This window comes from Hyalella azteca, unplaced genomic scaffold (genome assembly GCF_000764305.2).
Source record: "Hyalella azteca isolate HAZT.00-mixed unplaced genomic scaffold, Hazt_2.0.2 contig4560, whole genome shotgun sequence".
Taxonomy (NCBI): domain Eukaryota; kingdom Metazoa; phylum Arthropoda; class Malacostraca; order Amphipoda; family Hyalellidae; genus Hyalella; species Hyalella azteca.
In genome coordinates, this window is record NW_025934773.1 from 5,402 (window position 1) to 20,919 (window position 15,518).

Sequence of the window (15,518 nt, forward strand, 5' to 3'; positions counted from 1 at the left end):
CACTCAATAGTTTACGTATAATTTAAGTTGAAAGTTATGTTTCCGGAGAGTGACATGCGGCGGTAGAGGGTACGTTGGCGGTGGGCAGTTGACCTGGAAGATACAACACGGAAGATTGATAGCTTGACTNTTGCCTCAGACGCTGAGACTTGATATTTGCCTCAGACGCTGACACCAGTGCTCTGACAGGACGCCACTGAGTGGCAGCTACTGGCAGCTGCCATGAAGCATCTTCCTCGGCCGCAAGTGAATTCGCAGCAGCAATTTTTCGGATGTACCTTCTAGTAATTATTATCATAATTATTATTATTATGTACCTTCTGGTAATTATTATTGTAATTATTATTATTTATTATTAATATTTACCTTCTGGCAACTATTATTATAATTGTTATTATTATTGATTATCATTATTTACCTTCTGGTAATTATTATTGTAATTATTATTATTTATTATTAATATTTACCTTCTGGCAACTATTATTATAATTGTTATTATTATTGATTATCATTATTTACCTTCTGGTAATTATTATTATTATTATTAATTATTAACATTTGCCTTCTAATAATTATTTGTCAAATAATTGTCAGAATTTATGCGAGGATTGGTGCTGGGCGGTGAGACGACAGGAAAAAGCCTCGCAGGGCGAGCTGAATGACTAATTTGTAATGCTGCCGAAAACATATTCCGAAAATAGACATTTATGCATAATTATTAAACCATTACTTTTTTAAGTGATCAACATTGATGACAACGAGATTAATCAGTCAAGAACGCGAAACAAAATGGACAAACATCAATTAATATCAAAGGAGAAACGGAAAACGAAGACTTAAAGGAACCATTCAAATCTTCACAAATTCAACCTAATTTGTTGTAACAATTAAGGACTGCAACGATCAAGTTGGCATAAACCAATCTTCAACAGAAGCTTCATTCATTCTAACATCAGAAGCACAGCGCGTCCAATAAATCTTGGACCTTCTTACCACTCGCAGGCGGGACTCAGGAATGTCGTATGGTCTGGCGTGAAGGTTAATTTGCAGTAAATACTAATGGTGGTAATCACGCACGGTCATAAGCAGCATCGATCAGTGCAGTTTGATGACAAAATTACTCATGGAATTAACCAGCAAAAACGATAGGTGCGACCAGTCTTAATATTTTCTAGTATATTCATGATAGGGTTTCAAGTGGAGTCCTGAGTCTGTTTAACCGAGCAATAAGGAAATAGCTGGCGGTGGTAATATGGCGAGCATAACGATAGCTTAGATGTTTTTACGAGAGTTTAAAATTTGATTATTGTTGCGTAAGAATTTGAGATATTAAGTGAGAAAAACTGTTTATTCTACGTATGCTTTGGCGCAGACTTATAGCCAACGGTACGCACAGCCGTGCTCGAGACCGTGAACGCAAAAATGTCAAGCAGATGCTGAAATAACTGAAAATTAATTCAGGGTTCAAGATGAAATCAGCTTCGAATCGACCATGCTGGATTTAACAGCATATTTAAAATTTTAAATTACTGCTAACGTTATCATTATGCTTAAAACTTTATCCCTTTAAAGGTTTTCTAAAGGCCTCATGCGATCGTATTTGTCGACGAAACGAGTTCGTTACGAGTTCCGTCGACGTCCTTGAACGTCTGGCGTTGCCTGCTTGTGATGGCATCGCTGCAGCGGTGCTGCCAGATGCGCAGAAATTTCTGTAAAATTGAAGGACTTTCTGATAACCGGATAGAGCGCAGCTATGTCAGAAAAAATCAGTAGAGATGTCTTGTGCGATCAAGTATAACAATCAAACACATATACAGTGTATTTTTTGCTCAACTGAACTATTATTTTCTATAAGAAGTTGTATTTATACGGTTACAGAAATTATTCTTGCCCACAACCAGAAATTTTTCTGCATCATCCGCAGCACTGCTGAACCGGTGCACACGCAGGACACGCTGCACGTCGTCAGTCTAATCTCGGTAGCGGTTGTGAGCGCTGCGCACAGTTGAAGACTGGGCCGTTAGAAATTTGACTCCTGCTTCATGCTAACCGTTGTGAGTTTAATAGAAAAACATGCACATATTTAGTGGGTGAATTGTTGAAAAACTTGTGAATCTTTTTTATGAATAGACTTTCTATAGAAGGTCTGCGAGTGCGACATAAGTGCTGTGACAATTTGACTGTCAATGAGGTTAGTTTTCTAAGCTGAACCCGCACAGAGTATGGCGATCACTGAATCCGTTACCCCCAGAAAAAACTCGTGAATAAACCGTAAGCAAGACGATCTAGTTCGGGTGGAGCTAATACGCTACGATTCAACTGATGATTAACATATTTAACATATAAATAATTTCACATGAATAAATGTATCACCAGCAGTCCTTAAGTCCTTAACAACAACAAATTTGTTCCCTACTACATTTGCTGATGCAAATGATCTCTGCTAAGGAAATCTTGCTAGGTAAGCGACATGTGACGATAAAACTTTACCGATATTAATATTTTGGCTCATTCACGAAGTATTTATATCGTATCTAAGGCTACAGCACAATATACAATCACAGTAATGACTACTGCTAGTCTAATTCCTATCAACCTACTCTGTGACCGCGTAACTATTGCAAACATGAACCAATTTAACAAAATCATTGATCATATCAAATCTGTGGATGGTGGAGAAAATATTTTTGAAAATGGCAGAATTTTTTTACGTTTTTATCAATATTATCAATAATCATGTCCATAGGCCATATCAACTGCCCCCTGGAAAACTTAAAAGTAATTCTCAATCAACCAACTCTAAACATCACTATTGGACAGGTTTTTACTGACGGTTTTTCAGAAATAGATCTTCCTAAGATTGATTGCCCAAGATTACTAAGATTTTGATTAATCAAAATGGAAATATTGGGGAAAGGAAATATGTCTAAAATATACAACATGTGTCAAATTTCACAGCCTACCTTGTTAAGATAGGTAGGTACTAAAAATTAGTTCTTTATTGGGCCTCTTGGGTCGTTTTCGATTGCATTAGGCGGCAAAATTCTATGTTGGACTTATATTTGTCGTATTTTTTATCTACAAAATAAACAGAAAAATTTAATTCTTGCATTACAATTTACAAATTCGCAACTAAATAATGATTTTTGCCTGTTTTGGTAATTTTTGTTAGCGGATTTGGCAGCTTTTCTCCTGCCACCACCATCTGACGATCCCTCGAAGCCTAAATCTAGAATACCGTTTATTTTCACTCTTGGCATCTAGAATTTTTTAGCAATAGAGTTTAAACATGAAAGCATGTGCTGCTAGAATTGGAACTGAAAATCGTTATATAGTCTTAGCTATCTGCTATTGGTATTAATACTTAAAAGTTTCATCATTTGTCAGACGGTTGACTGAATTGTAATATAGCTAGATGGATGGAAAACCGATAATGTGAATGTTTGAAATCTATCTAATGTGTCTATCTCTTGAATGGAATCGTCAGTTAGTTTTTGCCTGCCGTCTGATAACTAAATGGGACCTAAATGCATACAGCTTATACGATGCATTTTGCCAAAACGTACACCTTCTCAACAGATGATTTTACCGTAATTTCTTTTTAGTGTTATGTTCGCAGCATTCAAAATTGTGAGTTAGACTAATTAGAAAGAATAGCAAGAATAGATATCAGCACCTCAACATGGCAACTGCAATGTTAGAGTGCGACATTTGCACCGAAGAATTTGAATCTGGCAACCACAAGCCACTTTGTCTGAACTGCGGACACACATTTTGCTTCTCTTGCGTTATGGAGCTAACAACTTCATCCGATATTTGTATCTGCCCTAAATGCAAGAAAGAAACTGCGCAAGATATCGATAAAATATTGGTTAACTACGCATTAATCCCGTCTGAAAACAAACCGTATCAACGCTTACCACGTTTACCGTCAGAAACGTCATGTCTTCAGCACCGCAAGGCATTGGATTACCTGTGCGTGGACTGCATCGAATTAGCGTGCTTCAAGTGCATCAGGGGCACGCACGCCTCACACGAAATTGAGGCCATAGACGACCTGTTCAGTGGAGATGAAAGCGTTGTGAGCTCAATGGGGAAAATACAGACCACGATGCAGGATAAGATTTCTGGATTGAAGAATTTAGCCACGGTATTCAATGACTTTTCGAGTTGGATTGATGACGTAATCAACGTGAAGAATGATTTGGATGAATGGAAAGAAGCGCTGCAGGTCTAGATAATTTCTGCCGACAAAGATTTTCAGGACTCCAATGCCGACGAGAAGGAGAGACTTGAGTACATGGAAATTCTACGTCGCCTTAAACTAAAGCCTGCAGTATATTCAAAGTTGTCAGAAATCGAAGCGAAGCTGGTAGCAGTTGTCAATAAGTGTCGTTCGTTAAAGGTGAGAGGAATGAACCGCTGAGCATCTCCATGAAGTAGAAATAGCACTAGTTGCGTGAAAACTTCTAGGAGTTGAGCTAATTGGTTTTGTATTCAACAGTTAAAGTGGGCTTTCCTGGCTCGCTGAAAATTTTCTTGCGTTTGATACTGATAAAATTAACTGCAAGTGGTTTATAAACATTCCAGCGCAATATTAAATGAATGCATCAAAATTAAAATACCCAACAATTTCGATATTATGCTCTAGAAATAAGCAGAAACCATTAACTTGCCTACAGGTGCCATCAAACCCGCATAACCTCTTGCCGGATGGACAACTTTGGACAGTAACAAACAGTGATGATCAAGGCGGGCGAGCTGTACGTAGTCTGTTGAACAATAGGAAGCCCAGCCGCCTCGTAGTGATGTCCCTCCACACGGACCCCATCCCGCAGCTCGGCGAGCTTCTGGAACGGATTGTTGCCAACGACACCGGCGACCTGAGCTTGGTTGACCTGAGCTACTTCTGGAGGTCCCCATACAATAGAAATTCAGAAACAAACGTCACAAATTTTGGGGGGGTCGTATTATTCTTGGCTTGTTAATGTTAATTAACTGAATTAATACATTAAAGCAAAGTTAAAAATGTCAAAAGCAAAGCGAATAAATGCCAGCAAATGTCAAAATCAGATGAATTTTTATTGCTACTAATTTGTTGCACCTTTCACTTCAGACTAATAAATTCTCCTAGTGGTATTTTTTGCCTTTTTTATGAATGTTACGCTCACTCAAATAGTAAATTTTAACTTTTTGGATTTTTTTAGAACTAAAATTAGGAATCTTTTTATTAACATGTCCCAAATCGGTAAACGAACTGCTTCATGTTTGATGGAAGGCTGTTCCTAAGAATTTTTAAGAAGTAACTATGTTCAACGACCATAACACCTGCATTTATTTACCACATGCTGTCAATTGCTTCTTTAATATTATATAATAATAAATAGTTGTAATTTGTTTTTTCTTCATCTCACTGCTCCTGTGGTGACAGATTCTGGCTCAGCTCCCTGTACGGCTCCCCATACAACGTCTTCAACTACATGAGGCAGCGACAGCGCGAGCCCCGCATGTTCGGCCTTCGCTTTGAAGATTCGCGTGCCCTTGATTACTGTATAGAAAATGAACTGCCTGCATGTGGTTAGTATGTGTAGAGTTTTTCTCTGCGTTTTCTTAAATGGCAAGGTGTACTTTTGAAATACTCCATTACCTCAGCTTGAGATGTCGCTTTATTTAATAAATAAGACATTTTCTTTTCAGGCAGGAAAGTCGGTGACAAATATCAGCTAATAACGCATATTTATTTCGTCACCTTTTTTCCTAGGAAACAAAGTTATAAAAATGATTCTATAATGATAATTTCATTACCTTAAATACACCGACTCATTCGCGTTTAAATTCACGGATGATTTTAAGAAATGTCCATTGAATGTCGAACGACCATTTTGAGCAACTTCTGCTCCACTGATATTTCATAGATTGATGGCTTGAATTCATCGAAGTCTGATCATTGACACGGCCTTGATGCTGCACGAGAAGGTGATGGTGATGCGCTATACAATGACCTCACATTATAAACCGAGGTTATTTTTTCCCCCTCCGTAAGCAACATTTACATTGTAGCCGCGCCTCGTGCGTCTTTAATTTTTGTACCGCGATTTTCCTTATAATTTTTTTGCGATCATTCAATAGTTATTCCTCATATTTGTTCTGTTAAATTTGTATTCATTTTTCCAATAATGTTTTTGCATTTCGATCTTTACTAGCATTTTCATTTAGAGAAAAAGTCTGTTCACCCTGATCATTTGATACGCGTCACTTTTATTCTGTTAGTCGTGAAGCACTTTGCGCTTCACTGTTAGTGAATTTTTGTGAAAAGTGGTTAGATTGTGACATGTAAATTTGTGCGGGATTTTTGTGAATACTTATACTGTGAGATCTAAATTTGTGCTCTAATATTTGTGAATTGTTATTATTTTGTTAGGAATATTTCAAGTTAAATATTATAGCTATATCCTAAGTTTTATTTTTGTTGCAGAATTATATTTGTTCACCACCACGAACTATATATTCAGTACGAGCCATCCGCTGGGTTTTTGGGTTTATTTTGTGTTGTTTGAGTTCATTCTGGGTTTATTTCGGATTCAGTTTGAATTTTCACTGTTCCCTTTACCAAGTTTTACTGTGCCTTCGTTACCAATAAAGTGTCAGAAGTCCTCCAAGGTCACTTCCCTGCACGGTTAAAGTTCGAGTGTCTAACTGGCGCTGAAGTAAGAGCGTTCGGAAGTCACCGTCGCGCTTACAACATGAGGATATATGAAAAGTGGGTCACAAAATAATTTAATTGTATTATCCGTATGTTGGAGACAATAATTGCCAGTTACGGGGAGGATTGTCGCAAGTAACTAGCTTTGTTTCCAGTTAAATTAGATACTACATTAGTTTTGGTCCAAGACAAACGGGCAAATTCCGAAACGTATTTATCATAATGATAGATACAATGCGGTGAATGATAATAATGGAATTTTATTTCGTAGGAAAACAATCAGATGCAAGAAAATAGTTTTCGTTTACTATAATTACTTGAAACTCTTGCTTTCTAATAATTAATCACTCTTCCTTAGCTGGTTTAATGTATAAATTTGGAATGAATGCATATTTTGTTTGACTGATTTACGATTTATGTTACAGAAGATGTTTGCTGCGTCCAAGGAGTGCCACACGACCTTGGCACTAGACTTAAGGATCTTGGTTGGAAAATAAGCCGCTGGCACTTCCCTCACCTACGAAACTGTGACTTGGATTGGGTGTGCAAAATCCTAGAACCCTTCAAAGATTGCAGGTGCGAACGAGGGAGCTATATCGCCCTAAGTTTTTATATTAAAGTCCGTCCATAAAAGCTGAGGCAACCACCAAACTCTCTCCTGAGCTTAATCGCAGGTTCATGCGAAATAACCTAACAGCAGCCTAAAGGTTATGTTTTTTATTTCAGAAAATTCTGTTTCACCCTCTCGGACGGTCTGTTGTTTCATACATTTTCTTGGAATCAAACCCTGAAGTAAGCATATACGAAAAATATTATTCGTTATTCATTCAAAATGAGTGCAATCGCTAAGTAAAATGCTAGAAAGTATGATATCAAAGCCAAATAGACATCGAAGAAAAAACGCTCATTACGACTTACAGAAGAAGCTTTGTTAAAAAAAACTGCGTCATACTATTTTGTTTGGGTTTTTTCGATTTTCAAAAAGTAGCGAAAAGATTTTTTTGCATATAAAAATATTGTTAAAACTTGTAGAAATTATTTCTCTCTTTGAGATTAAACATTACTCAAGCCCCACCGAACTTATTACCGCCAACAAACGTTCGCCTCCGATGCAGACCGTTTTTTCATGCTAGGTTACTGCAGATAGAGGTTGGAATCACTTGAATAGATGCCTAATACTGCATCACGGTCAAAAACCTTTCCCGGTTGGTGACGCTCTTATAGGATAATAATTATTGTCAATTCTAATATTTGAATGGATATAGAAGGTAACTACACGTTGTAGTCATTTCCATTCCATATATTTTTCTCATATATTTTAAATTTTTCATGCATGCACTATGAATTTATTAAGCTCGTAATTTTACGGCATTCCACACACTGAGTTTCACCACTATAGTAAATGTCTGTGTAATAAGGCCAGTCTTATTACATAAAAAATAAATATTACACACAATTCTCGAACGCGAATTAAAAGTTCGCGAGAATTCTAAATCTGAAGTCATTCACTTGAAACGCGTTCCTAACATAGATAATTTTGCTGGTTTATAATATCAAGTTGAAAATTTCCAATCTGGAAGCTTTGATCCGAAATTATTTCCTAAGGTTTTTATTGATTCCACCCTAGCTTCAGTCTGGTCATTCCGAGCGACCGCCTCACCGGGTCGGGCAGTCGGCGGCTGGTTGAGATGGTGCCTAACGCAAAATACATTTACTGCGACCCGCGCCCTAAACTTCCGACCTCTTCTTCTTCACAAACCTCGACGTCGACTGAAGATGCGGTGCCTCAGGGGTGCCTTTCACGAGCAAAATTCACTGAATTGACCACCGACATAATCCTTCAGTGGGTGAATAATGCGGCGAGTGAGTAAGTGCCAGACTCTGGTAAACCAAGCCTTATGTTTGCTTGCATATGTTCCAACATATATGCAATACATTGGTTTTAATGGTCCAATCATTGCTTGACTAGCATAGTCAATAATGAACAGGTAATTATTCAAATTATTCAAAGACCTAGAAGTCGTGTGCCGATTGCTAGCTCCATCATTTTGAGTATTCGAATGCAGGCTCTAACAAACTTATAGGGATAATGAACGATAAGAAATTTCAATTTCATCTTCTCTAGTTTCAAAACTTAACAGAAATCATTTGATAACCTGACATCAGCACATCCCTGTTTTGATTAAACGCTTCTGGTAAAATAAATTTGTGTTACGAGACAAATGTTCTGAAAAAACAATTGAAGCTTTCCATCTGTGTATCAGGTGAAAGAAGATTATTATCTTCAATATGAGATTCATATTAATTGGAAACGTGTTAAGCCTATATAGATCCTCTATGACTGAAAGTATGAGGCAGTATACTTTCAATCGTGTACCCAATGTAATTAGTTACTGGATTAGTCACACTGATATGGAAGATGTGAATTCGGTTTTTGATTATTTTTGTGTTCTATGAAGATTTTCTGTTGATGTAATGTCAACTTTGTTTAAAACTTATTAGAATTAAATGAGCAAGTTTCTCCTTAAGTCCCAGTGATAACATGCGATAATTTTTTCGCATTCACGTGGGTTTTGATAAGTTTGTCTATTAAAGTGTGTTTCGAAACTAAACGTTTGCTTCTTCGCTACCTTTGGATAAGCCAGAAATCGACCAAGAATATGGGATATTTTTTGGCCCTGACGCCAGGTAGTTCGTTAACTAAACCTGCTCACACCATCCCGCTGCAGTCACTTCTGACATACAAACGTGCGTCAGGTTACTAAATGTGATCAAGCTGAGGGTTAGAAAGAGGCCGAGTCTGATGAATCAGATTCGGATAGTCTGATTATTCAGAAGAATCTAATAACTTAATTTCAGGCCTTAAGAGCAGTGCTTAGAGCTGAAAAGGGGTTGTTAAGCATTTGTAATACTAAATCCGGATCTGCTGAGCGTCTGACGTCTCTGTGCGTATTACTGTGTGTGATTAGATAGCGGAGGAATGGAGGCAAATATTACTTTAAAACTTGGTGGAACTGCTACAGCTTCGCACTTCGGGCACCTTTTTGGAGCTCAATTGTAAACTCCATTAGTTGTGCTAATATGGCATAGTGCTTTTGGATCATAACGACATCTTAGTAAACTGCCGAGATCTTTACAATTTTTAGCATGTCTGACTACACCGAATCCGCATTCAGGAGCTAACAATGAACGGGTAAATAACTGTTAAATCTGTCTAGATTTCCTTGGTCAATAGACACAACTGTCACAACTTCACAGCAGAAGAACCGACTGATTTTAGAAGGATTTTAATTTTTTCGAAGGATTTTCTTGCAAAACCTTAAGAGGGATCCCAGCACGTGTGTTGCAGCTAACCAATGGAGACACCGCTGGCCCGAGTATCATGGATACCACGACCCGCTCCTTGATTGCTTTATTCTTCACGCTGACTCTTGTGCCTGATGAAGACGTGCTGCGGGAGAGGAGGGTTGCGGATTATTGATATGAGATATCATCACGCTCCAATACTTTATTGAACGTACACCAGGTACACGCTCTCCACATATGAAATTCAGTTTTCAGATGACCTGCTTCAAGAAGATGACCGCGTCTTATATATATGAAATCCTCAACCTAAAGACCGATGTTGAGGGCTTGAAGAATTCATTGCTGGCCCAAAAAGTGCCTACAGAGCAAGATCTCCAGGCATCGGATGCCTCGATCAGCAGAATTGATGCTTACAGCCGACATGAGTTTGAGGAAATGCTTAGACGCTTAAAATTTGAAGCGCCAAATTTAAAAAAGCGAGACTGGATTCAGCTAGCAGAAAATGTGACTCGTTAGAACTAAGTAAAATAAATTTTCCGGCAGACACGGTCTATGTGCTAGCAATGGCGCATGCACCATGAATAATCAAAAGCGTAAATTAATCTTGATATACATAAACCGGCAGTATATCAGTAGCTATTTGGTGACGAAATAAATATGACTGGATCGTTCATTTTGCTACAACGGCAGACCAGAAACACCTGCTGCAAGACAACAGATGCGCTAGTTAGACACACGTGAACCTTCCGTGACATCATGGGCGTATATAGTAGACTCATGAAACAGAACTGTAATGTCTACGATGGGAAGTAGGCAACTACAGCCTATCGCCGAAGATCATCGCAATTATCACAGCAGCTGGGACAAGAATAAGCAAATAATTGCTCTAGTTTTGGTGCTCTTACCCACTAGGCCACCTCCGACGAGTAGGGATTATCGACAATTACTCATGCCAATGCGTGTATTACAGCACCATTATTTAAATAACATTTTGGTAAGTGCATATTCGAAATAAAGGCAAGCTTACTTGCTTCTATAACATGAATATGCGGATTAGTTTTGTTATTAGAACGCATTTAAAGAACAAATACAGACCACACTTGGCGTGTGTTTTGCTTACTTTTATTACAATCAATATTATTCCAAGCAAATCAGATGTGGTCAATAATGTTACGGATTTTAATATTAGTTTCAACTGTCAGCGACGTGGAGCGGCAGAGGGGCGGCGCTGCCAAGCAGCGAGCTTATTGAATGAACGTCATGCAGCGCAGCCGGTAGTGGCCCCGAAGGGACCGTCTCCGAGGTGTGGTTGCCAATTAAGTCTGATTATTATTAGCCAATTAAGTCTGTTATTAAACGTAACTTAGATGGACGAACAAAAACCATGAATGCCCTAAATTTTTGTGGGCATTCGGTCCCCTCTGGTGAGTTAAAACTAATTTAGAAAAATTTAGAATTCTATATCGAATTCGTGATTTTTTTTCGGTTGAGAATGGCTACAGATATCGTACCTTTATGATGGTCTTGGTGAATTGATCATGTTGAACCGTTCATGCTCGAAACACAGGATTGACCTTGATCAAATTAATCGACACTGAGTTCGCAATACTCTGGTTTGATCCTAATAATAGGCTTATCCCATCAGCTCAGGCCAAATAGTTGGTTAGTTAGTTTAGTAGGCAAATGTTTACTAGCGCTTCAGCTATTTAGCTATCTCACACCGAAAGTCAAGATGAACATCACCGAAGAGGTGGAAGGTCTCAGCGAAAATTTCTCAAATCAAAAATAATTCATCACCCACAAGGGGCGGAAAGTCTCAACTGTCCAGACCGCTAAAGCTGGCTCAAAGGAAGCAGAGTTATAGCATCTCAAAGAGACGAAGTAACAAGGAGGGACAGGTGAAAAGCCACAGAAACTAAGACACTCGAACAAGAGGTCGCTTACACGGGACGTCGGCTGCCTGCACGAGAGAGACAGCGAAGGGAAATACAAGGAATCCTATTTACATAATAACTTAATGTAAGGACTCCTACCTACATAATAACTTAATGTAAGGAATCCTACCTACATAATAACTTAATGTAAGGAATCCTACCTACATAATAACTTAACCCCACAACTGAGACCTGCAGTCAGACACCGCGAGCTCAGCGATGGGGCGCTCAGGAACAATCCCCCTATAGGAGCGCGAAATCCCACAGGACTTCTGACGAGCACAGACACGCATCAGAAGTCCCCCCTGATGGGTCAGGCCAAATAAATTTTAATTAATTTTCCGAATAAAAATTAAAGGAATTTCTTGGTTTCGCAGATCAAGAACGAAAGCAGGAATTTAAGAAAAATGGTTATTTACATTTTACACTGGTATTCGAAAGGTAGTTTGGTCGAAAATAACTTCTACTTGCATTTATCAACTTGGAAGTGATCTAATTTTAATTGAGATGGGCGTAGGGGCTGTAGCTGTTATTTATATTCAATTCATCAGCAATATAAACGCTACTGTGTTGCTCTCGTCGGCAAGATTGCGATGCAATGAATGTGGCTGAAGACGATGGCAGACGATACGAAAGCAACGTGTGGACGATTTTCTTAGAATACTTTACGAATTGGATGACTACCATATTTATTCTGCTCTTTTGGCATAAACGAACTTTTTCCTGCTGTTCAATGTATTGATGTACCTCAACAATCCATCTTACCTGAACACAATTCAAGAATATGTAGAGCTTGCACACAGATTATTCAATTAATTCCTTCAGTCCAGAGTTTTGTGTCGCAAATTTGTGTCCGGTTGAGAACATGTTTAAAGAGTCGATTAGGGCTGAGAAAGAAAGAAAGTTGAAAATGATTCGTTCAAATACTTTTTTATCAATATAAATCATGGTCCAATAATGTTATTTAAGACACTTGGAATACTTTGGGATAAGATACATTCTGATTTGCAGCTCCCATCTGACGGGCTCAAGCTGCGTGGTAAGCCGTGTACAGTCACATAACAATGATGGAGGAGAGCAAACTGTCGCATCCCTCATCAAGCCGTGGACAGCCACCTTCTTGTGACCACCCACACTCGCCCACAAGGCGGCTGCCTGAGCTTATGTCCCGCCTCGTCGCCCACCACCCCGTCGGCATAAACCTCCTGCCCCTGGACTCCTGCTGGAGGCCGGCAGGACAGTCAGGTGGTGGCTTACGAGCAACCATTAAAGATTTTAGGTAATTAAAGTGAATATTTATTCTTATAAGATTTTTAAAAGAAAAAACTGCGCACATGAAGATGAGACGTTCTCAAACAATTCTTTACAACGCTTAAAGTTTTTATTCGCTAAAAATAGTCATTGGATATAAGTGGTTACAGTTTAGAGTCCTAGGATTTAGTGGGAAGTGACTTGCGGGTTTGATTCCAGCTTCCTGTGACACATACGTTCAAAATCTGTGAGGTGAACGGAGGTGGGGGGAGGGCAAGCCCAACAAAATCTATGGAGCAGTAAGTTGCATGTTCGCGAAGAAACAAGCTGTGAAAATTTGCGATGTTCAGCATCACAGACAGGCCTATAAATAGCCGGCCCTAACAGGCACCGGCTCCAGGAGGTATACGGCTCTCCTGACCAGATCATGGCAGACTTGAACGTCGTCGCCGCACCGCATAGAATCCGACTGCTGCGCGGAAAACTTGACGCATATAATCAAGGTTACTTGACACGTTTGAAGCTTAGGCTAATTTGTGAGTTTGATACAATGTCTCGTGTCACTGAGTAGGATTTTTCCTATTCAAAGAAATTATTGAAAGCTGTTAGCCAGTTTAACCGTTCGAAATAGATTTACGTTATATTTATTGAGATGAAAGATGAGGAAACATTTTCCGAGGTGTTATTTATATTGCTATACAATAAATATTATTCTGGTTGTAGCTCATCAAGATCCTTAAAATTTTTTTAAACTTTTAAAAAATTTATTTAACTTTTTGAAACAATATATTAAATATCTAGTGATATATATTAGAAAACAAACTTTACTGCGGGGCAAGGACGGTTTCGGAATTTTAAGCAGGGAAATAAATTGATCAGATGAACTATCAAGTCCGGTACCCCGAAATTAACCAATATAAAATAACGGAATAAAAAGTTACAATGAATGATAACTTGTCAAATTGAATGTAAAATGAGACGGAATAAATTATGAATTCTGAAAAAATAGGTTATATGGCCGACGTAACTAGGAAGTCATTAAAAATCATTGAATCGTTATAATATTATGTTTTGTCACTTTGTAACCAGAAGCTTATCAGCTAATAGAATAGTTCATTGAAAATTATCAAAGTTTTAGTCTCGTTTCATTGCATCTTGAACTTCTAATGGAAGTTTCATGAAATAAATACAAGCTTAATGTGAATTCAGCACATAGTGCTCGTTATAATTTCATAGCGATTATATGACGAATGTTATATGACGAATTTTCAGCGCATTTCCTCATTTATGGAAAAAAGGAGCTATTGTAATCGTCATGTCCGTCCGTCCGTCTGTCTGTCTGTCCGTCCGTGACTTCACGTTTTCGTCGACAAGAAAATGCACTTTCTATCACTCACTGCAATGACTGACGACGGGCATAAATATATATATATTTTTTAAATATATTTTTTTATTTTCACATATCATGGCTACGATTGAACCGGGTGAGAGTTGACAGGAGCAGCTGCCCCGATATAATTTTCGAACTTATAGAGGAATCGATAGCGAAGTTCAGAAGTTTCCATTCGCTACGGATTCCATCAAAATATCAACAGAAGGTGCTTCGGCATTGGTATGATATCGATAATTATTCAGACAACATTCTATTTCCCTCACGACACTGCGAAAATTCATTCTTTTCCAATTTCAATTTTTTGGAAACCTTTCATCTACCAATTTTTAACTCGCGTTACGAGGCCTTAATTTAAATCCGAATATCATCTACGACGGTTAACGTATCCGTAAATGAATGCTCTAAACTTTTGCTAGATCAATCGTTTTGCCAGCGAATATAAAAATAATTCAAGGAATAGAGATCATGTAAAATCAGCCTACATTGAACTACTCTGGAAAAAACATTAAACTAGTATTTATTTCATAAATGAATAATTGATACTTCTTTTAAATTAGAGGTATAATCGGAGTAATATTTTTAAGTAAACTAGTTGCATGTGTTCAGATGTTAGAGTGCAACCTATCTGCGTCAGAGGAACAATGACCATTGCGGTATCTCTCAAGTTCGGCGTTCCTACTGCAGGCAAGCATGCATGGTACACTCAAAATAATGGATGGCTCATATTGCCCAAATAGAGACACACTTTACACTTGGACTCCTAAATGAAGCGTAACATAGGCAACATAAAGAACGTTTGACCAACTAAATAATGAAGCTTTTTAGTAGCACGCCATAACCCAAATAAAAATTTAAGGTGGCGCATCGATGATTTTCAGTGGCTATAGGTGGAAATTATAGGTGGAGCACCGATGGCGCATCGATGCGGCAT

The 15,518-nt window shown here is 38.3% G+C and overlaps 1 protein-coding gene across 3 annotated transcripts; it reads left to right on the forward strand.

Moving 5' to 3' along the window:
• Positions 1–2,068: 2,068 nt before the first annotated feature.
• Positions 2,069–9,311, forward strand: LOC108675158. Of its 3 annotated transcripts, none has more exons than XM_047880055.1 (6): positions 2,069–2,461; positions 4,683–4,915; positions 5,432–5,577; positions 7,129–7,279; positions 7,430–7,495; positions 8,331–9,311. In XM_047880055.1, exons 2-6 carry the CDS (start codon positions 4,809–4,811, stop codon positions 8,572–8,574), a joined length of 714 nt encoding a protein of 237 aa, XP_047736011.1. In that variant the 5' UTR covers positions 2,069–2,461; positions 4,683–4,808; the 3' UTR covers positions 8,575–9,311. The 3 variants fall into 3 exon arrangements, with proteins under 3 accessions (XP_047736011.1, XP_018018638.1, XP_047736010.1); XM_018163149.2 differs by lacking the exon at positions 2,069–2,461 and adding an exon at positions 4,234–4,405; XM_047880054.1 differs by lacking the exons at positions 2,069–2,461; positions 7,430–7,495 and adding an exon at positions 4,234–4,405.
• Positions 9,312–15,518: the final 6,207 nt, after the last annotated feature.

What these genes read in the sequence shown, in the direction of transcription:
- LOC108675158 (XM_018163149.2), top strand. Translation starts at nt 4,301, where the DNA reads ATGGAAATTCTACGTCGCCTTAAACTAAAGCCTGCAGTATATTCAAAG. An exon ending in GACCTGAGCTACTTCTGGAG is followed by an intron (nt 4,916 to 5,431) that starts GTCCCCATACAA and finishes CTGTGGTGACAG; the next exon opens with ATTCTGGCTCAGCTCCCTGT. An exon ending in GAACCCTTCAAAGATTGCAG is followed by an intron (nt 7,280 to 7,429) that starts GTGCGAACGAGG and finishes TTTTTATTTCAG; the next exon opens with AAAATTCTGTTTCACCCTCT.